The sequence below is a fragment of the Cladosporium halotolerans genome, assembly GCF_011745625.1.
Source record: "Cladosporium halotolerans strain TM138-S3 chromosome Unknown Sca2, whole genome shotgun sequence".
NCBI classification, from domain to species: Eukaryota; Fungi; Ascomycota; class Dothideomycetes; order Cladosporiales; family Cladosporiaceae; genus Cladosporium; species Cladosporium halotolerans.
The window spans coordinates 1,285,886-1,311,263 of NW_027191453.1; the positions used below are offsets into that span (position 1 = coordinate 1,285,886).

Here is a 25,378-nt window from a genome sequence, read left to right on the forward strand (position 1 = left end):
TCCGGCCTAGCAATTACCATCAACTCCTGTAGCAAAAGCACCGCCGTACTGGCGCTATACAATCCTTATGCAATGGCGCTTGACGGAGAAGGAGACCTGAGCCGCGCTGTGCAATGGGTGCACGATTCGACAAGTGGCTCGCTCGGCCGTCCACCTTACACTTCCTACGGCAGCTCATAAGCCCAGATCACCCGCCAGCATTGACGAGACGACCTCATCCAACCGCCCTACTGAAGCGAAGAGCACGATGCTTTGCGACTGCAATAGCTGCAACACCGCAAGTGGAAGATGTAGTTCATGGAAGCAGGCATCAAGATGCCAAGACTCATATTACGCCGGAGACATATCATGAGCAGCGACGGCGCGTCGCAAAAGAGCTGAAATTGCGAATACCGAAGGCGTCGCGTCGCGGTGAATCTTTTGAGTCGCCTGCAGAAGTACCTTTGCCAACATCCTACGCCGGAATCCTCTCCCGCGAAGCTCACGTGCGCTTCATATCGTCAACTCGGGGCCTCCTTGTGGATCATCCAGACAACTTCGCCAATCTTGAGGCTTGGAGCCAAATACTCCAATATCGCGAACGTGTAGATGGGTTCAAAGGAGTTTCTGACGTTTGGGACGGAATGCGAAGGCGAGGTATCAACTTGCCCGTGGAAGGTGAACTCGCGGGAGTCTTCTGGACAACGTTTCTTCATGCGGCAATCGTGGAGCGCCAGAACCTGGTGCACAAGCAATTGCTTCGAGAAGTGTACGGACACGCCGAGGATTTGAAGGCTGCTGGGTACGGGCATTATCGCTCGCTGCATAAACTTCTGGTCGGGAGGTTTCTCCGTGAAACCCCTGGCTCTGTGAAGGACGTTGGCCCGGAATATGAATGGCACTTGCGGTGTCACAACGACGGATTTTGCCCAAAACATGCTCTTGTCGAGTTAGTTGAGGATGTGTTTCAGAGCCGAACAAGGGGTCTTGCATTCAATCGTTTCAGGAAGATTTACAAGGATCATGGAGAGCGAAATTTGTACGACCTGTGCATGCCGTTGGTATTCAAGCATGCAGCAAACGATGAACCTACCATCATCCGGTGGCACAATTTCTTCGTTTGGCATAAGGACATGCCGAGCACAGACATGCAGACCTATCGATCTATTCAGTACCTCCTTGGCTCGCAAAAGCTGAAGCACCGCATCGAACCAGGCGACTTGGCCAACGCGTTTGCGGCTGACCGAGGCGATCCAGCCAAGTCAATATATCCTTCCCTTTCCAGGGCGTCGATGAACAGTTTGGTGGGGGATGTACACGGTATCAAGCCCAAGGCCATCAGCGACAAGTTTTGCGCGCGCATGTTCGCTACGCATGCGTTCCCGCTCGAGGCAATCATACGAGGCATTGCAATGCTCGGGACGGAGGCTCTGGGACCGACCGCAATGCGTGAGCTGGCTGTTCGATCTGCTTCACTTGAAACGTTCAAAAAGAGACTGGCTGATGTTCAGGATGCGGGGATGGAAATCGTACCTTCAATTTACACCCGACTTCTGACTCAAGTTGCGAATAATTCGCAGCATGAATTATTCCAAGCCTTACTCAACAGCGACCAACACCCGGAGAGTTATGACGACCAACACATGCAGGAGGCTCTTCTTACTGAGTTTCTGGAATCCGAAAATCTGGAGCAGGCTCACTTGACGCTTATGGGTCTCTCTCAAGCAGATTTCGAAATGGCGGATCGAGCGTGGAATCGCCTTTTTCAGCATTACATCCAGTGTCAAGACCACGCCGAGATCGTCCGAATCTTTAATCAAATGTGCTCGGAACAGATGGAAATATCACGCCGAACTCTCAACTTCCTGACGAAATACTTGCTGGCAGAGCGTTCGCCCGGCAAGCGGCCAATGGTTTCAAGTAGATCGCCCGATGGAGCTTTCGTCAGCATCGATTTCGTAACTAATGCGCATATGTATGCCGTCGAACGTGGGACGACGATACACCCAACACGCTGGATCGAGATATTGAAGCGATACGGCATGTCTGGCAATATCAATGGCCTTGCGCGTTTAGCGCCCTGGCTCGCCGAAAAATATCCGGCACATCACAAGGACGTCTACTACACTCATAATGGCAACAAGCTTCGTCGCGAGATCTCCAAAAAGTCACCTCAAGCCTTCATCCTGAACCCTGTTATGTTGAGGGCATTCGTGTTATGGGGCTTTAAGCACGCCGCCGCTCGCGACAAGCTTCAAATTCAAAATATCGGCGGGGCGGTCGCGGCATCATTCGGCGTCCATGAGCTGTGGGCACGAGGTCTCGTGCTTTTGTTACAATTGAAAGGACTCGGAGTACACGTCCAGACTGTCAATGTTCGGCGAGCTCTGGAAGAAATTTTGTGGATACTATTTGGACCGGCGGTGACAAAGCGCAATGATAACTTGGAAGCTATGCGGAACAACAAGCTAACCCTCGAGCATTACATCGAGCACGCAAACGAGCTCTGGGACGAACCTATCTTTGATATTGCCCCAGATATTGTTGTCGACAGGTCGCCTGAAGGGAAGGCAAGGTTGCTCAGCGCAGTCTTTGGAAGGCAACGTCTTGCAGATCAAAAAACCGGAACTTGGGTCGACGTCGACGCGTGGGCTGCTGCTCAAAGTCAAGGCTACTGGCACCAAACACCTCCGTTCAGGAAAGCGCGTTCTCGCGTTTGGAGCAGAAGTCCATTCCAATTTACTGATGGTATGACGAGGAACCAACGGCGATCTGCTCGCCTCCATAGGCCGCGCAGGGAAGGAGACACTCTGCTTCCTGTCGGCCAAGCCCTCACTCCACAGCATCAATCGCCCGCTGCTCCGCCATTGAGTTTGTATCGGCCACCCAATCAGCCAGATATTCCGGAAGAAACTTGACTTTGTTGTTCGCACCCGCTATCGGCTCGCCCAGTGTCTGGTATGCAGGGACTACGCCAACCCACGTCTTGCCGGACAACTCTGCATCCTGCAGGTCAGCCTTCTCATCGCACGGCCCGCCGGTCCTCACTTTCGCCGACGCCGTCTCAATCCGTATCTTCAGAACCCCCGTCGCAGTGATCTCTGCTTTCGACGGCGGATGTCGACTATTCTCCCACCGCTGCGGCATCGCCTCATTCGTGATTAGCCGCATCGCCCAGACCGCTTCCTCGGGGTCTTCCACTACGCTCCCGAACCCGAATACCACCGCGCTCCGGTAATTGCAGCTGTTGTTGAACGGCGCCAGGCTCAGCACGTACCCGTATAGGATCGTCGCCGCTACGCACAGCGGCGCTTCGCCGCCTCCGGGTGTCAGCTTGAACAGCCGCGCGGCGGCGGAACCATGCACGTAGATGTGCGGCTCGGTGTCGCGGGTGTAGGTGGCGACGGAGCCGAGCATTGGCAGGATAGTCGGGAATTGTGGCCCTTCTTGCGGAGGGGCGTTGAAGGATACGTGTAGGATTGGGCATTCGGTTATGATGCTGTGGATGAGCTCTTTGTCGTAGTTGGCTTTTGGGGAGGAGAGTTGGTTAGCGACTGGCGGAGCACAATGACGATGTATTATATGTGTATGTATATGTTTGGGTATGTTACGTGTAAATTAAAGCGTGTCAAGGCGGGTGACGTACCGCGTTTATTATATCTGTTCAGTTTGTTCAAGCCGGTCTCCGCTGCGTATTGCGCCATTGCGTTCAGTGTGAGGTCAGTGAGGTGAAAAGAGTGGATAGAAGATTAGCTCCATTGCTCGTCCTCGTGTTCGCCATCTTATAACTTCGGCACATGAGCTGTCGAAGGCATGGAGTCAAGCAAGCAGGTACCTCTGAATGCAAGGCGAGAGATATCGCTTGGAATTGCTGCATTCAGAAGTGATGGGCCTCGTGCCTGCATGCTGACCATTCGCGAGGTGGTAGCTCTGCTTGCACCCCGCAAACCCTATGCACATTTCAAGACAGGGCGTGTTGAGCTTAACCGAGAGGAGGGATCACATCGTCAATCGATGTGATGTCAGTCCTCATGTATTCTCTGAAATTCTACGTTTACATCTATCTTCTCTTCTTATATATATCCAGCAACGTTGCTTTGCCAACGTTACCGTCCGCTTTTCATAGGCCCACTCAAGACGAGGCCTCATTGTACCCAATGCCCAGGCCAACCGGGCAATTCGGCATATCCGCTTGCCAGTCACTGCTCGTCTGCGCGTAAACCGACAAATATGTGTTAGTCGTAAAGGTGGGTGGCAGATAGTACTGCACATCAGCTTCCGTGTACGAGCCTCCCAAGACGCCCAACACATCAAGCACGTCCTGCTGGATGAAGTCGATGAAGACGAAGTCGACCGTCGCCGGGAGACTGCCGTTTGTCGGGAACGTGCTGTTGGCGCCGAAGTACTGTGGGTTCTTGTACGATGGGATCGCGCTGTGCACGGTGTCGTCGCCGTCGGAGCCGAAGTCGTCTTTTGTCACGTAGCCAGGAGTGACGCCGGTGTTCTGGCGGCGGACGATGCGGCCCAGAGAGTGCTTTTGCTTGCTGTGGCTGTGGAAGACGCCGGGGTCGGTGCAGGCGTCTGCGCTTGATTCGAGAGAAGGGTTGTAGAAGCCGAAGTCGCGGGTCTCGAGATAGCGCTTGCCGAAGAAGCTACCGTTATTGAGGATTTCCAAGACGTTGCCCGCTAGTTCGTACGGGACGTCGGAAATGTATTGGAAGGCATTGTCGAATGGCGAGACGATGAAGCTGTCATCAAATGTGAACGGTCCTTTAGGGAGGTCAAAGCGGACACTTCCGGTGTTCAAGGTAAGAACACGGGCGTTCTCTTTTCTCGTATCATTGACAACGACAGTTGAAACAGCGTCTTGGAGTAGACTGTAGATGCTGCCTTCAGAAAGGAAGGGAACGCAAGAGACACACCAAGTTTGAGGAGCACAACCATAGAGCTTTGTCAAGTTCAGACTTTGCCGGAAGCTTTGGATATCTTTGGTGATATTCAGTCCACGTGGAGTGTCCAGAGCTTTGGCCTGGCTGCCTGTAGCATGATACTCGAAAGTGAGGCGGTTCCAATCGAGGTAGCGACGCGAGTAACGCAAACCCGTGTTGTCAGTGTAAGATTCCGGGGCCGTAGAGTTGCTGCTCGTAACATTGACTGCCGGGCGTGATGGGTTGGTCACGCCCGTAGGCTCGTTGGCCCCAGTGTATGTGTCACTGCTCACTCCGCTCATAGAAAGCCAGCCAAGCGTCTCGCAGTAGCGGCCAGAGCCAAGGGCCGTGCACTTGTCGTCATAGACGGCAAAGTCACGGATGTGGTTGTGCCCGCCGAAGATTTGGATTGGAGTATTCGGCTTGACTGCACGGATGGCCTTATGGACGGTACTGAAAGTAGAGCTGGAGATAGTCGGTCTGGCGGGATTGTGTCCAATTAGGAGGTACAAATCCACTGGGTCGTCGCAGTGCAATGCATCGTGGAACCAAGTTTGATTCACCATCTCTGATGCTGGGATGACTTTGCTAGCGTTGCTGTTCCCAGTAAAGTCGAACAGGACTCCAAAAGCCATGATGCGCAAGCCGTGTTCGGTCGTGAAGTACCGATGTGTGACACCGAGATATTCGAACTCCGAGGTAACAGGATTGTACACTTGTACATTGGAAGAGACGTATCGGTCTCCATATCTGCGACTGAAGTTGTAGAAGTGCTCGTACGTGACTTCTGCCTCGTAGAGCTCGTGATTTCCGGGAGTGAGAACGTCGTAGTCGATCTCCTCAAACAGCTCATTGCTGTCAAGGCCGTTGGGGTGGGTCGCATCACTGAGTCCGGCTCCATCATGGAGATCGCCAGAGTCGACCAGCAGCAAGTCGACGTCGTACGCCTTGGCTTTAGCGCGCATGTGCTTCACGAACGATGCGTAGTCGCCCCAGTCGGCGCCGTAGTTTTGTTCTTTCAGGTGACCCTCCAGCCAGCCGTGAGTGTCTGTGGTGTGCAAGAAGTTAATCTGACCCCATTCGAGAGGAGCGCTCGGCCTGGAATTGGCATTGAGAGCCTCCGGTTGCATTCGGCGTACATTCCTGGTCAGAACAACATCACGCTCGGGATGTTCGCAGCTCTCGCAGGCATGGGCTGCGGCGCAGAGGCCGCTGAGAGCCACAGCCACAGACGACAAGGCCTTGCCGAGCATCGTCGCTGGAACAGTAGAGGGGGATGATCAGAGGAAATCACGAGGGCAGCAGGGCAAATACAGATCTATTGTACCATGAGGCGTTCCGTCTCAGGCGGCTTAAACGGCAGTAAGAATCGAGTAGCGTCAAAATGGGCCTCATTGCGGCGATGGTCGAGAGGCATATATAAACGATTCGTGTGCGCATTGGACGTCTCAGAAACGTTATCTCGCCGCACGTGTGCAATTGAGTTGAACGAGGTGTGGAGACTTTTGGGGGAAATCAAGCTTCTGGCCGGCAATCTCAGGGTTCGCCCGCACGCTTGGCGTGCTTGTGTTGCCGTGCCGTGCGCGAGGGCAGCCTCCTTCCTCTCTCGACTAGATCTCCAGGATCTGTCGTGTCTGTGCTGTGAGGGCTTCACGTGTTTCGCCTTCGTCCCTGGCTTTATTCGTCCGCGGCTAGACTCGCCCACGTGTCTCGCGTGTACCATATCTCGATTCACAGAGCGACAGAACGCACGAGCGCTGGGGGCGTGCCTGGAGGCACGAGTTATCGGCTCTGGCGCACAATGACGCTGCTCTCGATCGTCAGTCATACTTGGTCCCTCGGCGTGTGCGACTCTAATCGCTTTGTTTTGCACTGGTGTATTATCGCGCTGGAGCTCTGTCATGCCCATGCCAGCCGTGCAAGCAGCCAAAGGTCCGGTCAATCTGATTTAGCGGTGTGCGTATCGCATTCTTCTTTTGGACAAAGGGCAGAGCAGATCTTCTTAATGGCATGATCTGCTGAGATCGCACCCAGTGCGTCAACGCTTGAAGCACTTCCCAGGGAAAGACCGAAGAGACAGATTTGTACCATATAAGAGTGCATTCTTTGCAATCAGTGAGACAGTCTGCATTTCCCAAACCGAGATATCTCACTTTTCAACGGAAATCACGCCATCTTCATGACTTCCATGGCCTCTGATGGGGCCCCGTCCGCAGCTTTCTCTGCGAGTGATGCGATCACGAACGTCAAAAACATCACGAAAGATCTGTCTACTGCGCGAGACGGCATGGCAAATATGAAACCAGTAGATCCAACGAGCGCTCTGATAAGCTGGGCAAGCCAAGGATATATTACAAGAGTCCTATTGATGATCTGTCTAGACAGCTATACACCACTTTCGCGACGCAGTATCTGGCGAGGCTGCCGCTGTAAAAGCATTCACTGCAGACGAGTCATAGCGAAAAGGAGCAGCAGATTCTCTGCGAAGTCTACTTGGAGGTAAGGATGCTCCGGCTCAAGCGGCAATGATCTAGTCACTCATTTGTATGCAGACTTCTAGGGTCCACCCAGATCTCTTGAACTTCCTCGGTGCTATTGATGCTAGGAGAAACTCTGTCAGGTACACTGCTCTCGCCGTACCGCTGACGAGTGTCTTGAGGAATGATAAGAGCGCTTCTAAGGCTCTGGGCTGGGGGCAGAGGACGGGACGTATCAGATTGGAGGCGGACGCAGATGGCCGGCTCCTCGTGCAATGTATGCATTATCTTAAGGAATTCGATTCCCAACGTTCTTTGATCTTGCAATACTCGGTTTGCGATCCAACGGGGTCACCGACACGACGCTCGAACACAAAGTCGTGCAAGTTCCATATTTCGGCTAATGAGCTATTGTTGCACGCCAATACGTACTTCCATGGGATATCTCTTACTTCTTGCCTCTACCTTTTTGGTTCACCAATTTCTTCTTCAAATGCTTCGGCATCTTTGTCGCCCTCTTCTCCCGCTTCTCGTCCTTCACTAGTGCCTTGTGAGCCTTCTTCGCCTCCTTGTCCTCAAACCGCTTGCCTCTAGGTCTCTCGTCGCCATGACGCTTGCCTCTGCGCTCTGAAGGATCGACCGGGTCGCCGTTTTCGTCGAGCTCAGGCTCGCTGTCATCCTCGTCGTCCGAAGTGCTGCCCTCAGCTTCCTCATCCCCTCCCGACCCAGCAGCACCGTCTTCTTCAGGCTTGCTCTGAGCGAGTAGATCTTTGTAAACGAGCGACTCGCCCTGACCCTTTGCCAGCCTGTCGACGTCACGCTCGATATCGTACACCTGCTCCAGTGTCTGCGGGATGTATTGCTGCCTGAAGACTGTGTCGTCCATCTCCGCTTCGCGCTCGTCCACCTCCTCGCCGTTCTGCGCTTTCGCCTCATACAGCTTCTCCACTGCCTCACGCATGCCATCCATCTCCTTGCTGCCACCGCTCGCCGTCACGAAACCAAAGATCGCGCGTTCGGACAGCGTCTCGACACCCTTGCGCTTGAAGAAGTCGCTGACGTTCTTGATGTCCATTCGCAGGAACTCCAGCGACCGCGGGTGGTCGTGCTCCACACTCTGGCTGACGTCGATCATGATCAGCTGGCCCTTGTGGTAGAGCAGGTTGTACTCGCTCAAGTCCGCGTGCACCAGGTGGCAAACCTGGTACATGATGCGCATGTAGCTCAGCAGCTGGATATAGACGTCCCGCCACTTCAGCGCGATCTCCTCCGGTGTGTCGGCATCGAACTCGAAGTCGCGAAGGCGGGGCGCAGGCCAGCCTTTGTTGTTGCCCAGAAAGCTCATCACGAGCACATGGGCTTTGAGGTAGACCGGTTCCGGGCACGGAATGCCGGCAGCGTGGATGCGGCGCAAGTTGCGGTATTCCTTCTCCGCCCAGACTTTGACCATGGCGCGGTTCGAGGACTTGGTGTAGCCCTGCTTGAAGCGGAACTCGCCCGCGACGTACTTTTCCCTGTCCTTGAAGACCATGATGCTGGTCTTGTACACTTTGATCGCGCGGTGGAGGGGCGTTACAGGTGCTTCGCCCTCGGCTTGAGGGATCGTCGCGGCGTGGTAGACGTTTGCTTCCTTGCCGGTGGAGATGACACCGTTGATCTCGCTGACGATATTGCGGTTGAGCATCTGGAGGAGCAGCATGCGGGTTCGCGGATCTAACACCTGCTCGCTGGTGGCACGATCACTTTTCTCTGCGCCGCCTTGGCTCTTGCCACCCAGGCCTGCTTCCACATGGCTGAGCTTGAGCTTCGCGGTATGTGCTGAGAGCGTTTTGACGTGGTCGTCGACAGCCGATCGCGTATTCAGCTGAGGGTTTGCTTTAGGCTTTTGGGACTCTGGAATCGTCGAGTCGTTCAATTTTCGTTGGCGATTGTAGGTTTTCGTGAAGTCGGAAGAATTCGATGCCCCCAGATCCGTATCCGATAATTCATCCTCGGAGGGCTCAAATAGATCATCGTAGTCTTCGTCCTGATCGTAGTCTTCGTTGAATAGTTGATCATTCTCGGAGGACTCTGGCTTTGTGTTTTCATCTTGTGATTTTGCGTAGCCCTCATTTTCCACAAAGGTGTGTGGCGGCTGCAGGCCGGCGGCAGGGCTTTGCGTAGAATCCGCCATATTGCGATTTCGTGCAGTGACCGGACTACGTGGCAGATCAGTAGTCGTCGTGGCCACTCAGATTCTTCCTCAAAGACTCCCAGTCCTAAGCTCAGTTAGGATGCCAAAGAATGTGCGTCGACCGATTTTACGGACTTGTTCTGTGACACACCTCGATGAACGCACGGGCAGAAACTTTGCGTGCAGAACGTGGAGTTGCTGCGGGTCGCGTCAAGGGTCTGGCACGCCTGGCGCGCGCTTGGGCGGCACTCCCGCTCCTGCCTGACTGGCTGTCGACCACCCCACTCCCACTTCATCCGACCTTCCATACAATGCAATCATCGACCACCAGCCCGCCTCAATGCCTCGATTACCTGTGCTTCCCTCCCTCGACTCTCACCACGATCGCCGTGGCAGACGATGCCAGTCCGGCTGCGAGGCCCGGTCTGTTTTTTCTGTGCACCGCAAGCCGGCGTGACTGCGGCGCGACAGCGAGTACAATGCACTTCTAAATCCAATCTCCACGCCGTCGCTCTGCCGCAGCAAGAAACTGAACAGGCTTTCTTCCGTTCCGAAGATGGCTGCATTGAAAGGAAAAAATTGGGAAGGCGGTTTGGCAAAACTCTGGCCCTTGCCTTGAAACAATGGGAATCCGACGGCCCGACGCAGAGCATCAGAGACAAGTTCGAGGAACTTGAGGCGATGGCGAAGACGCGAACTATGCGCTTGGAGCTCCTGAAGAAGATATCGGATCCCTCTGCGTCAATACACGGGAACCTCTTTCATCATGACCTCTCGAAGTTCCCCAAGCCTCAGGTCCCAAAGGCAGATCTGGTCCCCATACCGCACGCTACGTTCAGAACAAACCTCCGACAAGCAAGAGAGACGATAGCCATGCGAACAGTGCTGCGCGAACAACTCCTTCGAGTGCAATGTCCGAAGGATATTCTACGCATCGTCGCCCTAGCAATGCAAAACCGCGCGCATGCGAAGCTGCTAAACAACTACTTTGAATTGATCATGCGTGCCGCCTTCCGCTGCCGCAGAACAGCAACTGACAGCGAGATCTCTCGAGTTCTCACTATCGTGATTACAAGGCTCGATATGGCCGGCTTCGACATCCACCATGCCATGATAGCGTTTGCCCTCAAATTTGCCGCCCGGACAAGGAGCCTGCGTGGTATGAAAAAGTATCTCAGGCTATTTCGCGAGCGACAGATCCCTTTCAATTGCAAGCTGTTTCGTGCCGTTGTCGCAAAATGTTCCATAGGCCGCCACGGCCTGGGAGAAATAAGGAATGGTCGGTGGCGGAGAGCAGATCTCTTGCAGGTCCTCATCGGGTTTGACGACTGCAAGCACCTCCCGCCTGAGCGGCAATATCACTTCGGCACCTTCCTCAACAGAAGCGACTGGCAGTATCTCCACGGATGGGTAGCGGTGCTGGCTCGCTGCAGAGCTAGCGACGTCGTGTGGCAGGAATGGGAGCTATGGAAAGAGAATCCTGCCCGTGTTTACCCCAAGCGATTAAAGCATCAGGTGGTGAAGACTACTTCAAGATTTCGCGGCGACTACTGGTTTGTGGAGCAAATGACATGCTCGGGAGACCTTCGCCTCGCTTGGGGAATCCTGGAGGAGTCCGTTGTGCCTTTTTCGGCGTTGAAAAACAGCATTCAAATGCGCCTTCTCGACGCAGTCGAAAATGCAAGCGTCTGGACACCACAACTGACGGACGCGATGCTGCGGAAATACGACCACGAATTGGCGCGGATTGAGGAAGCTTTCGGCGTAGCCTGGCAGCCTGGCATCGATGGCAGCGAAGGCCAGCACGTTCTCTTTCGTGATCAAGAGGAAGCCATGGATGAGCTTGGCTCGGACGATTGGAAGGCCGAGGAAGACTATGGTTATCCTTACGACGGAGATTCGATGCTCTCAAGTCAGGAGCGCTCCCTGCATGATGCTGAAGAAGGTGCGCTTGCCTAATTGCAAAGACAGGACAAACTCCTCTAGGGACTCCTCACAATCTACAACACACGATACCCACGACCTATGAACATTCGCATTATACCCCAAGGATTGCCAGCAGCAACAACACTAGCATCATATAAATGTAGTATTCACCTATAGACAGATGATGTCTCTACAATCATCTACTAATATGCATACATTTCTCTACCCCAACTATCCTGTAAGACAGATGAGAGAAAGTCTTCTTCTGAAGTGCTTCGCGGAAACAAACAAGATTCCATTTCGGACAAATGGTAAGACTTCCAGCCGCCCCGACTCGCACAGCATCCGTCTCCCATGATGCAAAATAATAGTTCCTGAAGGTCACTACAAGTGTGGTTCGTTCGAGTGACTCGACTCGAACCCGCTCTGCAGCGGCGGAACACCTCCTATTCCAACCTGAGGACCTCAAAGAGAGCTCTGACCTAATTACACGAGACGTGGTCTGAAAGCAAGAACTCGAATTAGAAAGTTGAGAAATTCCATCAAGAGCTGACATGGCTATCGCGCAGGGTAAAACGCAAAATAAGGTACCTTGTCTTATGAACAGACCCAACCTCGCCTCAGCAAGATAACGAGGAAGAACAGAAAAAGGCCACCTCGCTCCTGACGATGTGCTCGCCGTGTCATGCGCATAACGCCATGTACTCCCCGCAACCAATTTAACACCCACTTACTTCCCACTAATCTGCCCTTCCACGAAGCCCAGCGCTTCATTCGTCTGCACGACAGCAATGCTACTCGCCTTGCGCTCCTGACTAACACCATAGCAACGGTCCGCAACCCTCAGCATCTCAGGTCTGAAAGTTGTGCAAATAAACTGTCCGCCGACCGCGCTCTCCTGGATCAAGCCCGCAACAGCCGTGCGGTACTGCGCGTCGAGGTTGGCGTCGATCTCGTCAAAGAGGTAGAAGGGCGCCGGGTCGGAGGCCTGGATCGCAAAGATGAGCGTGAGAGCGCACAGCGACTTTTGACCACCGGACAGCTGCTGGATGCGCTGTTGGTCGTCGTGCTTGCTGTTGAAGGACACGCTGATGCCCACGCCCGTGTAGTTCTCGACTGCGCCTTCGCGCTGCTGCTCATCTTCGTCCTCGTCGCTGTCGGCGTCGTCGCCGCGTGCTTGCTTGTCCGAGCGCCGCTGGATAATCAGTCGGCCTTTGCCAGCGGGCACGAGGCGCTCAAAGATGCGCGCGAATTCTTTGCTGACTTGGCGGAAAGTGCGCTCGATGGCCTCGTCCTTCTGCTGGTCCAAGTGGTCAATCAGCTGGTGAATAGACGAGTCGCTCGTGCCCAGTTCTTTGCGTCGGTTTTCAAGCATGTCGCGCTGCTTCTCGAACTGCTGGAACTGCTCGAATGCCTTCTTGTTGACGTGCCCGTATTTCTTGAGCGCTTCTCTTGCTTTGCCGAGGCGCGTTGCGGCGGTGGAAGCCGTCATTTTCGTGTAGGTCGGTGTGAACACGAGGTCAGGAAGGGCACCAAGAGCGCGAATGGCGGCGGCGACTTCGGTGAGACGTTGTTGCAGGGCTCCGCGCCTTTGCGCAAACTTTTGGAATGATTTCTGTTGGTCGCGAATGGCGCGGTGGAGGTTGTCCACTTCTTGCTGCTTCTCGCCGCGTTGAGCTTCGCTCATCTGGACTTGCTGCTGCGCTTGCTCGATCGCACTCTCGTTCTCGGCGAGCTTTTTGCTGACCGCATCAAGGGCCTTTGTTGCGCGCTTGAGATCGTTCCTGCGCTCATTGAGACGCGCGGAGCTGCCAGAGCCATCCCTAGTGGCATCCGCATCCGCGTCTTGAGCTTGCAGCTGGTCGAGGCGTAGACGCAAATTCTCACGCAGCTCGATTTCGAACTCGCTCTTCTGTGCCTCTGTATCCGCGCGGCGGGTGCTGACTTCCTGGTGTTGCTGTCTGAGAGTGGGCAGCAGGTCGCTTGCTGCCTTCAGTTGACGCTCTTCGTCGTCGGTGAGCACCTTCTGGAACGGACTTGACAGCTCAGATTCGAAATCGCTGAGTTGTTGACTAAGGTCGCGCACGATGCTCTCCACGTTGTCGTGCTGACGTTGCTTACGCTCAAGCTCGTCACGCCGGTTGTGAAGCTCGGCGTCCTTTCTCTTGAGCTGGTCTGCCAAAGGACCGTAACCGCCGTCCATGTTCTGTCGGCGCTCCTGCAGTTTTTGGAGGTCGCTGCCAGCCTTGGTCACCTGCTGATCGAGTGATCGAAGCTCGTTGTCGAGCTCGGTCTTGCGGCTAGAGTGTGTCTCGTTCTCTTCTCTTGCGGTTGCGAAGCGTCTGATGGCATCGACTCGTGAATTACGTGTGTCGTGGTAACCTCCGGTCAAAGCACCCTTTTTGTCAGATCGATCACCATCAGGAGTGATTGCGCTGACTCCATGGGAGCGAGCGTACTGTGAAGCAGCTTGTAGAGTAGGACAAACGATTGTCTTGCCAAAGACTTGCTGGAAAGCCTTCTGGTACTTGTCTTCGAATCTCAGTTTCGACAAGAGATACACGACGTCGCTAGCGTTCGGAATATTAGGTAGTTTGGGCCTCAGCCTGTTGAGTGGCATGAATGTGACTCGTCCACCCTTCTCCTTCTGCAAGATGTCGACAATCTGGGTGGCAGTCTGGTCACTGTCAACCACGTAGTGAAACAGTGAAGTTCCCGCAGTCACTTCGATGGCCGTCTTGTACTTGTCTGGGAAATCGAAAAGCTCGCCCAGACACCCATACGCGCCCTGAATGTTGTGTTGCTTGACGATGCGCCTTACAGACTCAAGGCCACGAGATGTGCCCTGGTCCATCATCTGGGCCAGGAATCGTTCTGCCTTCTCGAGCTCTTGATGGGCCTGAGCCAGGATGGCATCGAGCTTAGCCTCCTCGCGCCAAATGTTCTTGCGTTGGTCGTTCAATCGCTCCTTCTCGTCTTTGGCCGTCTGGATTTGTTCAGATATCTGGTGCTGCTCATCTCCACGATTGCTGAGACGATCCCGCATTGAGGCGATCTCCTCTTCGACTTGGCTGATCTGGCTCTGGAGTTCAGCGATGTCCTCCGTCGCCTGCATGGTGATTGCTTTCCGGGTTGCGAGTTGCACGTTGATTTCGTTGATTTGGCGTCGCAGGTCATCGTCTCGCTCTCTTTTGCTCCTGTAGCGAGAGTTGCGTCCTTGCTTAGCGTAAAGGCGCGCGCGAGTGGCCTCTGTGTCCTGCATATGTTGTCTCACGCTGCGCTCCTGCTCACGTAATGTGTTGTATTGGGGCAGCAACTCTTGCAGTTGGGCCTCTCGCTGCGCAATCTGAGCTTGCAAGTCATGCAATTCCTGGGCAGCCTGAGAGCGAGCCTGCTGAGCGCTGTTCTGATTGTCGGTCAGGGTGTCGACGTCGTACTCGACGTTCGCCTTCTCTTTCGCGGTCTCTCTGCGCTCCTCTTCCAGTTGTGCCTTTTCCTCGACAAGAATCTTCAGCTGCTGATGTAACTGAGCAATCGAAACGTCAATGGCCTCTAGTTCTTGCTCCCGCTCCGCCAGGATTTCACGGTTCTCGTCGCCAAGCTCCATTCCTTGGTTACGTTGCGCTTCTTGATCCTCCATTGCCTCCTTGAGCGCTTCCTCGTCCCTGTGATGAACGGTGTACTCCAGGCATCTCCGCTCGCGATCCTTGTCCTGAAATTCTCGCAGTTCGTTCTTTTCTTCCTCCAGCTCATCCAGGCGTTCGCGGATGTGGGCAAGCACCTCGTCGATCTTGCTGCGCTTGGCCTTGGAGTCCTCCATAATGCGCACACTCTCTGTGCGGCGGTTCTCGTAAACCTGGGTACCGGCGACCTCTTTGAGCATGTTCAAGCGCTCGTTGTCTTTCATGTTGGTGATGGACGTGATGCGACCTTGCGGCACAATGTAGTAGGGATTACTCTTGGAGAAACCGGCGCTCTCCAGCAAGTTCATGACCTCGGCCTTGGTGGAGTTCTTTCTGTTGAGCGAGTATTCGTCCTTTTTCTGGCCGATTGAGCGGCGGAGGATCACCTCCTCGGTGCCGGTGGGGAAACGTTCGTCCGTGTTGTCGAAGATGAGCTCAACGTATGCACTCATGACTGCAGAGCCTGCGCCCTCGTGAAGTAGGGCCTGTCGCTCTTCACGTCCCATCTGCGTGTAGGCATCGCTAAGGACGAAACGGATCGCTGCGAAGAAGTTGGATTTTCCGGAGCCGTTGCGGCCGACGATAACATTGTGCCGGGGGGAGAAAGGGTCGACGACTGTCTGATCCTTGTAACTGGGGAATGTTAGAAAACGCACGCCGAGGTGGAAATCAAGGCGTGGTCGCATACCTCTTGAAGCCCTGGATGATGATCTGTTTGATGTGCATCTTGCCGGAGACGTGGGAGCAGCGATGCCCCGTCTAGAATGAGTGTGGTCCAGTCCTGAGCAACTGAGTCCGTGAAGCGCGCGACAGTAAGCGGAAGTAGGACGCGGCGGACGTCGTTCAAGTCGGTACCTCAAGTTGTTTGCGCGGTGGATCGACGCCCGTCGCGAACGCGTGCTTGTTCGGCAGCGCGTCGCTGGTCCCGCGTCGGCCTGCGCTCTGTCATTCCCCGCGCCAAGGCTGAGAGAGCGCCCAGCGTCATTGGTCGGCCAGATGCGACTTCATGCTCGCTTTCTCTGCCCTGCCCATTCCACATCTCCACCTACACATCAACAATCACACAAACCACACAGCAGCAAGATGCCTGTCGCGCTCAAGCGGAAAGGGTCGCCAAGTCTGGAAGAGGATGGCGATGCCTCGAAGCGACGCTTTGCCGAAGTCGAAGTCGCACCCCAGAGCGATGCGACAGCAGAGCCTCCTAGCAACACACCCGCCGAGGAAGCAACACCAGAGCCCGTAGAGAGCGCGTCAGCATCGCCAGCACCTACGGACCGAGCAGCTCGCTTTGCCGCTCTCCGAGCACGGAATCAGGCATCACGAAAAGAGAACCTGAAAGACACCAAATCAGAAGCGAAGCGACTCTCAACCGACCCTTCGCAACTTACGGCACTTAGCCGCAAAAAGGACATCGCACAGCACAAGCTTTTGAAGGCGGACACAGAGGCCGCGGGAGAGGATTTCGAGCGCAAGCGGGCGTGGGACTGGACGGTTGATGAGAGCGAGCGGTGGGACAAGCGCATGGCGAAGAAGGAGCGCAACAGGGAGAATGTCGCTTTCCAGAACTACAGCAAGGAGGCCGGCAAGGTGTACAAGCGGCAAATTGGGCAGATGGAGAAAGCGGGCTTTGACGAGCGGAAAGCACAGTACGAGAAGCAAAAGAACGAGGCCATCGATCGCGCGGTGCAGAGCGGCGGGTTGGAGATTGTGGAGACAGAAAGCGGAGAGCTGATTGCGGTGGATAAAGACGGGCAGTTCTATTCGACGGCAGACTCGACGCAGTTCGTCGACAGCAAGCCCGATCGCGCTGCGGTTGATCGATTGGTCGATGAAATCAAGAAGGCTGAAGAGAACAGACTGAGGAAGCGCAGAGAGAGGGGTCTCAAGGACGATGGAGGCGAGGATGTCTCGTATATCAACGAGAAGAACAAGCAATTCAACCAGAAGCTCGCGCGCTTCTACAATAAGTACACTGGGGATATTCGGGAGAGCTTCGAGAGAGGGACGGCGATATGATACCAGGTCAGCGACCAACAGCATACACCTAATGATGATTTTTCCTATGATGATTTGCTTGTGTATCTCACCCTTCATTCCAAATTTCCCGTCGCATGGCGCGATCTATTGTACAGCTGAAAGAATTCTGGTCGGCAATATCGCTCAAGTTGCATTGATAGCTTGAGCTTTCACACGTGCAGGCAAATAGTCGCGAGTCCTGCGAATCCAAATTCATGGTATCACAAGCAGTAAAACAATCATACTTTACGACACGTCAACAGAACCGTTCGGGGTATCTCAATTATCAAGTAGTTTTCCTCACACCTTCCCAGACCGTACCCTACCAGAACTCCTCGCTAAAAGAGCAGCAAAAATTCAAAATCCTCCTCGAAGCGCTTCGCGCCCTCTTCACGCTTTCGCAGCATCAATCTTCTTCCCTAACTCCTGCATCCTCTCCTTCCTCTTCTCCGCCGCAGCCTTCTCCTCCTCGATCATCCTCGCAAGCTGCTTCTCGCTCGCATCCAGTTGGCTGACCAGCTGTCTCTCATACTGCGCGCTCCAAATCCCACCCTTCCCAGGCTCCCCGCCCTTCTGCTGCGCCTCGCCCACCGGCTTCTCAGGCAGCTGCGCGCTCGGCGGCACCTCGCCCTGGAACACCATCTCCGGCTTCTTTCCCTTGCCCCGCCCCTTCTTGACCTTCAGCCAGTTGAACTGCTCCTCATTCGTCAGGTTCTTGAAGAAGTCCTGCGTCGGCTCGTTGAACTCGATGGTCTCTACCCGCTCTGCTACAATGAAGTTCTCTTTCCGCTGCCGCTCCTGCTGCTCTTCGCTGCCATAGTATCCCAACACGAGATAGTGTTCTCGGTACTGCGCTTTCTCGCCGCTTTCGGGGGGGAAGTACAGCCTGATTTCCACGCCGAACTCGCCATATCCTGTCTCGGAGATCTCGAAGGGCCCAGGCGCTTCGATCGTCCGGCTCGCGTCCGCGTACGTGTGGTGCAGTTTGAATTGGACCTTTTTGAGCCAGGAGGAGAGATCGGGTCCGTTGGGCAGCGGGCGCACGTAGACTTTCCAGCCTTTCGAGTGTCCTTCGGGCGGGTCGGGGAAGGATGGGTGCGGGAGCTGCACGGCGGTGTTGCCGATGAGGAAGTGGCGGGAGATTTTTTGCGCTTTGAGGCGTTTGGATGTTGAGGGCGCCATGATTGTGGTGTTGTGATGGATGCGCACTCGTGGCGGTGCTGGTGAGGGCTGACGAGGTGGATGGTGGTGTTGAGGTAAGTTCGAAGGCCGAAGATCGCGAGTCGCGCGAGCGTGATGGTCTTGAGAAGTGTTAGGGTTAGGGTTGGGGTTTGCGGTGACGTTCAATTGATTAATTGCGATGGTGCGAATGGATCAGGTGGAAGCGGCTACCTAGGCGAGTTGTTGGTCTATATTTGATTGTATAGATTCTAGAATTCTCTGAGGTCTTGTCTCTTGAACCATTCTTGCAGCAGGGACTCGGGCGCATCTTTGACGAGCACATGAACATGGTCAACGCCCCTCACGCTTTGCAAGCTCACCCAATTCTTGAACCACATCACTCTCCGCCTGGCTTCTTCTACACCGCCGTCGCATTCCTTCGCCAAACTTTGCACAAAGTGTTGGTCAACAAATGCCTCTATCAATTGTCTTGAGGCGGGTGTCACATCACCTCGGACGTCATCAACCGCAATCGGCGTGCGCGACCAGACAAGGATGTGAGAGATCCCCGGCTCAAAGCCGTACGGCCAATCGTTCAACAACACAGTGTAGTCTCTGGTATCTTCGAAGGGAACAGAGGAGTGATGTGTAAACGAGTGGGCAGTCACCGGCTGGTCGTCTTTGGGTGTCCAAGCCAAGCGCTCCTTGACAACGAAATTGGTGATGCTGCCATAGGCCTTCTTGGTCTTGTATGACCAGCGCAGATACTTGTGCAGGTCTGATGGTAGGCGTTTGAGCTGTTCTAATTTATTGTTTTCTTATGGCATGTCAGAGTGGGCGTGTGTGAGACATGCAATACTGAAGAGTTGGTACCAATGATTTGCTTCAGATCATCCCACGTCGTACGATGATAGTCTTCGTCTTTTGTGGCGAGGATCTCTCGATCGATAGACGTCAGTGGGAATGGGGGGTTGTTCAAGTCGAGCTCGTCGTCGATGTCGCCCATTTTGGAAAAGCAGGAAGCAGGGCGAAAGGGCTGCGTCATGCGCAGAGGTACGCGGAGATACTGTCCTCCCCGTTTCCCGTCACGGTCAAGTCTGCACGGGTTGGTTTGCCGAATTGGGGAGTTTTGGTTGGAGCCGGCAGGGCGTCGCAGGGTCGAACAGGGTCGGCGAGCCGAAGGTGGGGGGAACTTGGAGAAATCGTTCGAGCTGCCGTTTGCGCGCGGCCATCACCGCTGCTGATAGCCCAACCAACTTCTGTCAACGCTGGAGGGCAGACTCACAACCCTGCTGTGTCCCAGCAACAGCGACATTCGTTTCCTCACCTCACTTCCAGCACCTCCAGCATGTCGACCTCGCACACCGCGAAGCCCACCGGCCCATTGGCGCCGCAGTACATCACTGGCGTTTACATTCCCTCGGCCATCCTGATCGCCGGTACCGCTGTCTTCAAGCTGCAATGGCTTCCTCTTGCGATCGCAGTTTGCGCCGCTCTGGGTGGCTATCAGGTCTTCAACAACCGTAAGACTATCGGAGACCTTTATACACAGTATAACATCCACTGACCGCCCCAGAATCCAAGAAGGTCCTTGATCCCACCAACTTTCAGGAATTCCCTCTCACCGAGAAGACCATCCTCTCCCACAACACCGCCGTCTACCGCTTTGGCCTGCCCACCCCGAACAGCATCCTCGGCCTGCCCATCGGCCAGCACATCTCCCTCGCTGCCAACCTCGACGTCAAGGACCCCAAGACCGAGGCCGTGACCAACAAGGAAGTCGTCCGCTCCTACACTCCCATCTCCTCCGATGTCAACCCCGGCTACTTCGACCTGCTCATTAAGAGCTACCCGACCGGAAACATCAGCCGTCACCTCGCTACCCTGAAGATCGGCGACACGATGAAGGTCAAGGGCCCCAAGGGCGCCATGGTGTACACTCCCAACATGGTTAAGCGTTTTGGCATGATCGCTGGTGGCACTGGTATCACCCCCATGCTGCAGGTTGCCAAGGCGATCCTGAGGGGTAGGGCTTCTGGCGACAAGACCGAGGTCGACCTGATCTTCGCCAACGTCAACGAGGAGGACATTCTTTTGAGGGAGGACCTGGAGAAGCTCGCGCGCGAAGACTCTGGCTTCAGGGTCCACCACGTGCTCAACAACCCGCCTGAGGGCTGGACTGGCGGTGTTGGCTTCGTCACTGCGGACATGATCAAGGTACGGAAATTCAATGACGAATTGTAGACTATTCAACTAACAACGTTATAGGACAAACTCCCTGGCCCCGCTCCCGACGTCAAGATCCTCATCTGCGGCCCGCCTCCCATGGTCAGTGCCATGAAGAAGGCCACCGAGTCTCTTGGCTACACGAAGGCCAGGCCCGTCAGCAAGCTTGAGGACCAGGTCTTCTGCTTCTAGACGTACATCATAAAGGGAAACCCTTCAGAATTCAAGATCGCACACAGAGAAGACAACTTCACGCAGCGTGGCGCCGGTGGTAGAGTTTGTTTGGCTTTTGGTCTGTGAATGCTGATAATCATACATAATTGCTGAAATGGCATGCTCGATGTCTGCATCGGGGCACGCTGCCAATGAAAAGACGTTCTGAAATGACTCAGAGTCCTAACCATCCATCTGATGGATGAATTGATAATTCAAAGCTCTACAAATTGCAAACGAAGATTGTTTTCATCTTAGGATACCAGTATCCAAGCAGGTCCGTTCCTCAGCGCTCTAGACATTCAGTAGCCAGGCTGCAACCCTCCAACAACAGACCCAAGGCTCATGTTGCTTGGCCATGAAGTCCAAGTTTGAACCGTCGACAGCCAGGCGAACCCACCAAATTCATTCACAGCCCCAACCAATCCCTCAGAATCCCCTCAAATCGCTCCGGCTGATCCAACATAACCAAATGCCCCGCCCCCTCCACAACCTCAAACCCCTCCAACCTCTCCCCCACCATCTCGGAAAACCCCTCCACCTTCTCCCTCGGAACCCACCCATCCCCCTCCCCCCAAACAACCCTCACCCCACACCTCACCCGCCCGTACAGCCCCCCCTCAACCATCTCCTCCACATCCCCGTCCTCCGCCTGCGCCACCTGCCGCACAAACGCCTCCTGCCCCCGACTCCCAAGCCACGGCGCGACAAGCTCCTCTTCCCAACCCCCCCTCAACCCAACCAAGCTCCCGCTCCGCACAGCAGCCCGCACAACCGCTTCCCAGATATGCCCCGGCAGCCGCTGGAAGACGCTCGGTTCTGCCCGCGCGAGGCTGTAGAACCCGTCGCCCCAGGGGAGGACGGCGTTCGCGTCGCTGAGCAGGAGGCGGGAGAATTCGATTCCGTGGAGCAGGTGGGCGCGCAGGGCGATCGCGCCGCCGATGTCGTGGGCTAGGATGGAGGGGGCGGGGCTGGAGAGGTTGAGGTGGGCGAGGAGCGCGGAGAGGGCGGTTGCTTGGTGGTGGACGGAGGTGGTGCCGGCGAAGCCTTTGGACGTTGGGTTGGAGGTGGTGGTGGTGGTGTCGAGGTGTTGGGATTGGCCGTAGCCGGGGAGGTCGTAGAGGAGGATGCGGAGGGTGGGGTTTGTGGTTTGGAGGGAGTTGGCGAGGGGCAGGAAGACGGTGGAGGACCAGGGCGTTCCGTGGATGAAGATTAGGGTTTGGGTTGGTTGGATGGGCGAGGGTGGTGCGAGGAGGGTGTATTTGATTGTCCAGTTCGCGTGGTGGAAGGTTGCGGGGAGGTTGGCTGGTTGGGCTTTGGGGAGGGTCATTGTTCTTGTTACTTTGGGTGTTGGAGGAAATCCGAATAGAATTGAGACTGCCGTTGTATCGTTCCTTGAGTCTTGGATGTAATATCAATGGTGGTCATTCACCTGAGGTGCATGTAAATTGAACGTGCGAAATGGTTCGCAAGGTACATCCCTTTCTCGTCCATAATATATCATTTCCCTTACCTCAAAACCGTGCCCAATTGCTCAGCAATTTCTCTCTACGTATTGCCCATTGGGCAATTGGAAGTCAAAGATGCCAAATATCCATTGATCTATCGTCATAGGGCGCTCCTCCGGGGCTATCCTCAACTCTCATTGGTCAGTTCCAATTCATCTGCAGCGGACGCGCCACTTCTTGCTTTGCAAGTCTCCCAATCCTACCTTTCTGGTATTACCATCTCAAAGTGTTCAGAGAACCTCCGAAACTATTTGGGTAACCTTGTGTGAAACTCATTCGTAATGCATTGGAGCGAGCCCAGCATTTAAATCACCACTACATGACGCGTGAACAAAATGCCGGCGCGAGAAACATCACCAGAGACCACGGGATGGAACGAGTGACTCGTACTGTTGACAAAATGATCGAGCGAGAAAGAAGTCTCATTATTCCCCTCACTACGATTCCGAACATCTAAAACGTCACCCCATCGCACGCAGCAAGCAAGGTCCACACGCAAAACACCGTCCGCGCGAGAAGACTCGCCCTCCACGCGCCCAGAAGCGCGCCATCTAGAACAAGTAACCCAGCGTATGCCTGTAGATGACATTCGGCCTGCGGCCGTGCGCCTTGTCGTCGGCCTCCTTGGCCAGCCACTCGGCCTCGTCGGCGTCCACGACGTCTTTGCCCGTCCACAGGTCGGCTTCCGCCGGGTTGACTTCTTTCGTGCGCTTGACGATCTTGTAGCCGAGGATCATGATGAGGTAGAGGGGGATGCCCTGTGGATTTGGAGGTTAGCTATGCGGTTTTTGGGGGGTGGAAACTGTAGAGAGAAGGACTTACGAGGTATCCCGTGATGAAGTTCTTGTAGTCGAAGCCGCCGACGAAGACGTCGAAGTTCTTCGTCAGGGAGACGAGGACGCAGAAGGCCAGGGCGCAGTACGCGCCCCACAGGCCGAATGGCGACTTGTAGCGCATGCTCTTCTCGTCGACGCCTTGCGCGCGCCGGGCCTTGACGAAGTAGATGTAAGAAACGAGGATCGAGACCCAGGTCAGGAGACCGAAGATCGACACCAGGTTGACGAAGTAGCCGAAAACGGTGCGCGAGCCGCTGCTGACGCTCATGAAGGCCAGGCAGCAGAAGCAGGCGGACAGGGCGAGGGCGGGCACGGGCACACCCTTCTTGTTGGTCTTTGCGAGGAACTTGGGAGCGAAGCCCTTCATGGCTTGGCCGTGGAGGGTACGGGAGGCGATGTACAGGTCGGAGTTGGCGGCGGAGAAGACGAAGATGAGGATGGCGGCGTTCATGATGTGGTCGAGGTACTTGATGCGGGCCATTTCAATGGCGACGACGAAAGGCGAAGCAGCGGCGGAGCTCTTGTTGCCGGCCGCACCGCCCTTGGTGGCGGAGACGAGGATCTCGCTGTTGTAGGGCACGCACATTCCGAGAAGGAGGACGGAGAAGACGTAGAAGACGAGGATACGCCAGAAGGTCAACTTGATGGCGCGGGGAACGTTGCGGCGAGGGTTCTCGGCTTCGCCAACAGTGACACCGATCAGCTCGGTTCCGAGGAAAGCGAAGACGGCAGTGACCATGGACGACCAGATGGCGAGGAAACGGCCCCAGCTGCCGGTGGCAATGTAGGGGTGGAACGCGCCCGGATCGTTCCAGTAGCGGAAACCAATGGCGTCCTGGCCCTCGACACCGCCGCTGGTGATGCAGATGAGGAGAATGAGGAGGCCGATGATGACGACGACTTTGATGGAGGACAGCCAGAACTCGAATTCACCGAAGAATCTGATGCCAAAGTAGTTGATTGCGATGATGATGACCATGAAAATGGCAATCCAGACACCGGGATTGACTCTTTCTGCTGGCAACCAAAACTGGATGACTAGGGAAGCTGCCGTCAACTGGTTTGGCGTGATGATGATGTATTTGAACCAGTAGGTGTATCCGAGGGCGAAACCAAGAGCAGGGTCACAGAAACGGGTGGCGTAGGTGGCGAAACCACCAGCAGCGGGAAGCCATGTTGCCATCTCGCCGAGGGAGCACATGACGACGTAGACGAGCACACCGATGAGAGAGTAAGCGATGAGGATGGAGGCAGGGCCGGCTTTCTGAAGAGCAGAGCCAGTTCCAATGATCAAACCAGTACCTTTCAAAATGTCAGTCTGGGGCTTACTGCACCAAGCCTTCTCCCAAACACGACTTACCGACAGCACCACCGATAGCAATCATACTAATCTGGCGGGCTTTGAGACCACGGTGCAAACTCTCATCTTTCCTGTCGGGATCTGTGTAGAGCTGGGCATCGTGGGCGTCAATCGCGCCGTGCTCCTTGAAGCCATATTCGACCTTGCTGTTGTCCGGGGACGAGCTGTCACGGCCGATGTCGTAGTCGCGGCCAGTCGCGTGCGCCATGGCTGGTGTGGTGATGCTAGCCCAAGGCTGCGACTGTGAATTTGTTTCCTGTGTGGTATCCTGTTCCTACCGTTCTGCTCGCGGCAACAGACGGTCCAAGCGAACCCTCCGCGGGGTGGTGAGGAGGAGGAAGTGAAGAGAGGGATGAGAGGGTGTAGATCGACCGGAGCAAGACACGAGGCGGCCACGAGCGAAACGGGCGGCGATGGTGGAGTCTATATAGTGCAGCGGCGGGCTCGACCTACCTGAGGTGGCATCGATGTGGCCTCGGGCGGCGGCGGTGACATATCTCGCGCCATTCACGGCGCGCACGCCCGGCGGAGGGTGAAGAGGCGGGTGAGGGCATCTCAGGCACTGGCACTGGCACCGGCGGACGGAGGGCGTTCGGCGCGCGAGAGACACAACGATGTCGCGCAGCCAATGAAGTGCCGTCCCGGGAAGGGACTGAGGCCGAAGGAGGCATGGCGCAGCGCAAGCACTCCGCCTCGCACGCCTCGCACGTACAGCGCCGGCGCAAGCAGCGTCGGTATCAGCTTGGCGTAGTCTTGGCCTGATAGACGATCAGCCGCGGCAGCAAAGGGACAGCGTTGGACGGTGGCCTTGCAGCGCGGGGAAGGCGCTGGAGGCAGGCCAGGCAGGCCAGGCAGGCCAGGCATGCCGGTGGGGAGATGCGTGAGGTTGCAT

General features: G+C 55.4%; 12 protein-coding genes across 12 annotated transcripts; 4 read left to right on the forward strand and 8 right to left on the reverse strand.

The window, feature by feature from the left end:
• Positions 1–113: 113 nt before the first annotated feature.
• Positions 114–2,897, forward strand: WHR41_00963 (uncharacterized protein; the record flags this gene model as incomplete). Its single annotated transcript, XM_069369569.1, has 1 exon — positions 114–2,897. The coding sequence occupies one exon, from the start codon at positions 114–116 to the stop codon at positions 2,895–2,897; it is 2,784 nt and encodes a 927-aa protein (XP_069233614.1).
• On the reverse strand, positions 2,812–3,683 carry WHR41_00964 (uncharacterized protein; the record flags this gene model as incomplete). Its single annotated transcript, XM_069369570.1, has 2 exons — positions 2,812–3,506; positions 3,626–3,683. The coding sequence occupies 2 exons, from the start codon at positions 3,681–3,683 to the stop codon at positions 2,812–2,814; spliced, it is 753 nt and encodes a 250-aa protein (XP_069233609.1).
• Positions 3,684–4,111: 428 nt separating this feature from the next.
• On the reverse strand, positions 4,112–6,037 carry WHR41_00965 (uncharacterized protein; the record flags this gene model as incomplete). Its single annotated transcript, XM_069369571.1, has 1 exon — positions 4,112–6,037. One exon carries the CDS (start codon positions 6,035–6,037, stop codon positions 4,112–4,114), a length of 1,926 nt encoding a protein of 641 aa, XP_069233608.1.
• A 1,795-nt stretch (positions 6,038–7,832) lies between these two features.
• On the reverse strand, positions 7,833–9,557 carry WHR41_00966 (uncharacterized protein; the record flags this gene model as incomplete). The annotated part of the gene is made up of 1 exon (XM_069369572.1): positions 7,833–9,557. One exon carries the CDS (start codon positions 9,555–9,557, stop codon positions 7,833–7,835), a length of 1,725 nt encoding a protein of 574 aa, XP_069233611.1.
• A 1,083-nt stretch (positions 9,558–10,640) lies between these two features.
• WHR41_00967 (uncharacterized protein) lies at positions 10,641–11,516 on the forward strand (the record flags this gene model as incomplete). Its single annotated transcript, XM_069369573.1, has 1 exon — positions 10,641–11,516. One exon carries the CDS (start codon positions 10,641–10,643, stop codon positions 11,514–11,516), a length of 876 nt encoding a protein of 291 aa, XP_069233610.1.
• A 176-nt stretch (positions 11,517–11,692) lies between these two features.
• On the reverse strand, positions 11,693–16,045 carry WHR41_00968 (uncharacterized protein). Its single transcript, XM_069369574.1, has 2 exons — positions 15,855–16,045; positions 11,693–15,799 (listed from the first exon to the last, which is right to left on the reverse strand). Exons 1-2 carry the CDS (start codon positions 15,890–15,892, stop codon positions 12,214–12,216), a joined length of 3,624 nt encoding a protein of 1,207 aa, XP_069233702.1. The 5' UTR covers positions 15,893–16,045; the 3' UTR covers positions 11,693–12,213.
• A 204-nt stretch (positions 16,046–16,249) lies between these two features.
• Positions 16,250–17,182, forward strand: WHR41_00969 (uncharacterized protein; the record flags this gene model as incomplete). The annotated part of the gene is made up of 1 exon (XM_069369575.1): positions 16,250–17,182. One exon carries the CDS (start codon positions 16,250–16,252, stop codon positions 17,180–17,182), a length of 933 nt encoding a protein of 310 aa, XP_069233604.1.
• A 390-nt stretch (positions 17,183–17,572) lies between these two features.
• WHR41_00970 (uncharacterized protein) lies at positions 17,573–18,364 on the reverse strand (the record flags this gene model as incomplete). Its single annotated transcript, XM_069369576.1, has 1 exon — positions 17,573–18,364. One exon carries the CDS (start codon positions 18,362–18,364, stop codon positions 17,573–17,575), a length of 792 nt encoding a protein of 263 aa, XP_069233873.1.
• Positions 18,365–18,612: 248 nt separating this feature from the next.
• WHR41_00971 (uncharacterized protein) lies at positions 18,613–19,349 on the reverse strand (the record flags this gene model as incomplete). Its single annotated transcript, XM_069369577.1, has 2 exons — positions 18,613–19,160; positions 19,217–19,349. The coding sequence occupies 2 exons, from the start codon at positions 19,347–19,349 to the stop codon at positions 18,613–18,615; spliced, it is 681 nt and encodes a 226-aa protein (XP_069233874.1).
• A 146-nt stretch (positions 19,350–19,495) lies between these two features.
• Positions 19,496–21,044, forward strand: CBR1 (NADH-cytochrome b5 reductase 1). Its single transcript, XM_069369578.1, has 3 exons — positions 19,496–19,866; positions 19,920–20,560; positions 20,612–21,044. The coding sequence occupies exons 1-3, from the start codon at positions 19,692–19,694 to the stop codon at positions 20,759–20,761; spliced, it is 966 nt and encodes a 321-aa protein (XP_069233871.1). The 5' UTR covers positions 19,496–19,691; the 3' UTR covers positions 20,762–21,044.
• Positions 21,045–21,191: 147 nt separating this feature from the next.
• Positions 21,192–22,112, reverse strand: WHR41_00973 (uncharacterized protein; the record flags this gene model as incomplete). The annotated part of the gene is made up of 1 exon (XM_069369579.1): positions 21,192–22,112. The coding sequence occupies one exon, from the start codon at positions 22,110–22,112 to the stop codon at positions 21,192–21,194; it is 921 nt and encodes a 306-aa protein (XP_069233872.1).
• Positions 22,113–22,694: 582 nt separating this feature from the next.
• Positions 22,695–25,042, reverse strand: WHR41_00974 (uncharacterized protein). The gene is made up of 3 exons (XM_069369580.1): positions 24,487–25,042; positions 23,113–24,428; positions 22,695–23,048 (listed from the first exon to the last, which is right to left on the reverse strand). Exons 1-3 carry the CDS (start codon positions 24,692–24,694, stop codon positions 22,842–22,844), a joined length of 1,731 nt encoding a protein of 576 aa, XP_069233760.1. The 5' UTR covers positions 24,695–25,042; the 3' UTR covers positions 22,695–22,841.
• Positions 25,043–25,378: the final 336 nt, after the last annotated feature.

What these genes read in the sequence shown, in the direction of transcription:
- WHR41_00974 (XM_069369580.1), bottom strand. Translation starts at nt 24,694, where the DNA reads ATGGCGCACGCGACTGGCCGCGACTACGACATCGGCCGTGACAGCTCG. An exon ending in TGCTATCGGTGGTGCTGTCG is followed by an intron (nt 24,429 to 24,486) that starts GTAAGTCGTGTT and finishes ACATTTTGAAAG; the next exon opens with GTACTGGTTTGATCATTGGA. An exon ending in ACTTCATCACGGGATACCTC is followed by an intron (nt 23,049 to 23,112) that starts GTAAGTCCTTCT and finishes CCAAATCCACAG; the next exon opens with GGCATCCCCCTCTACCTCAT.
- CBR1 (XM_069369578.1), top strand. Translation starts at nt 19,692, where the DNA reads ATGTCGACCTCGCACACCGCGAAGCCCACCGGCCCATTGGCGCCGCAG. An exon ending in CTATCAGGTCTTCAACAACC is followed by an intron (nt 19,867 to 19,919) that starts GTAAGACTATCG and finishes TGACCGCCCCAG; the next exon opens with AATCCAAGAAGGTCCTTGAT. An exon ending in TCACTGCGGACATGATCAAG is followed by an intron (nt 20,561 to 20,611) that starts GTACGGAAATTC and finishes ACAACGTTATAG; the next exon opens with GACAAACTCCCTGGCCCCGC.
- WHR41_00968 (XM_069369574.1), bottom strand. Translation starts at nt 15,892, where the DNA reads ATGCACATCAAACAGATCATCATCCAGGGCTTCAAGAG. An exon ending in ATCATCCAGGGCTTCAAGAG is followed by an intron (nt 15,800 to 15,854) that starts GTATGCGACCAC and finishes AACATTCCCCAG; the next exon opens with TTACAAGGATCAGACAGTCG.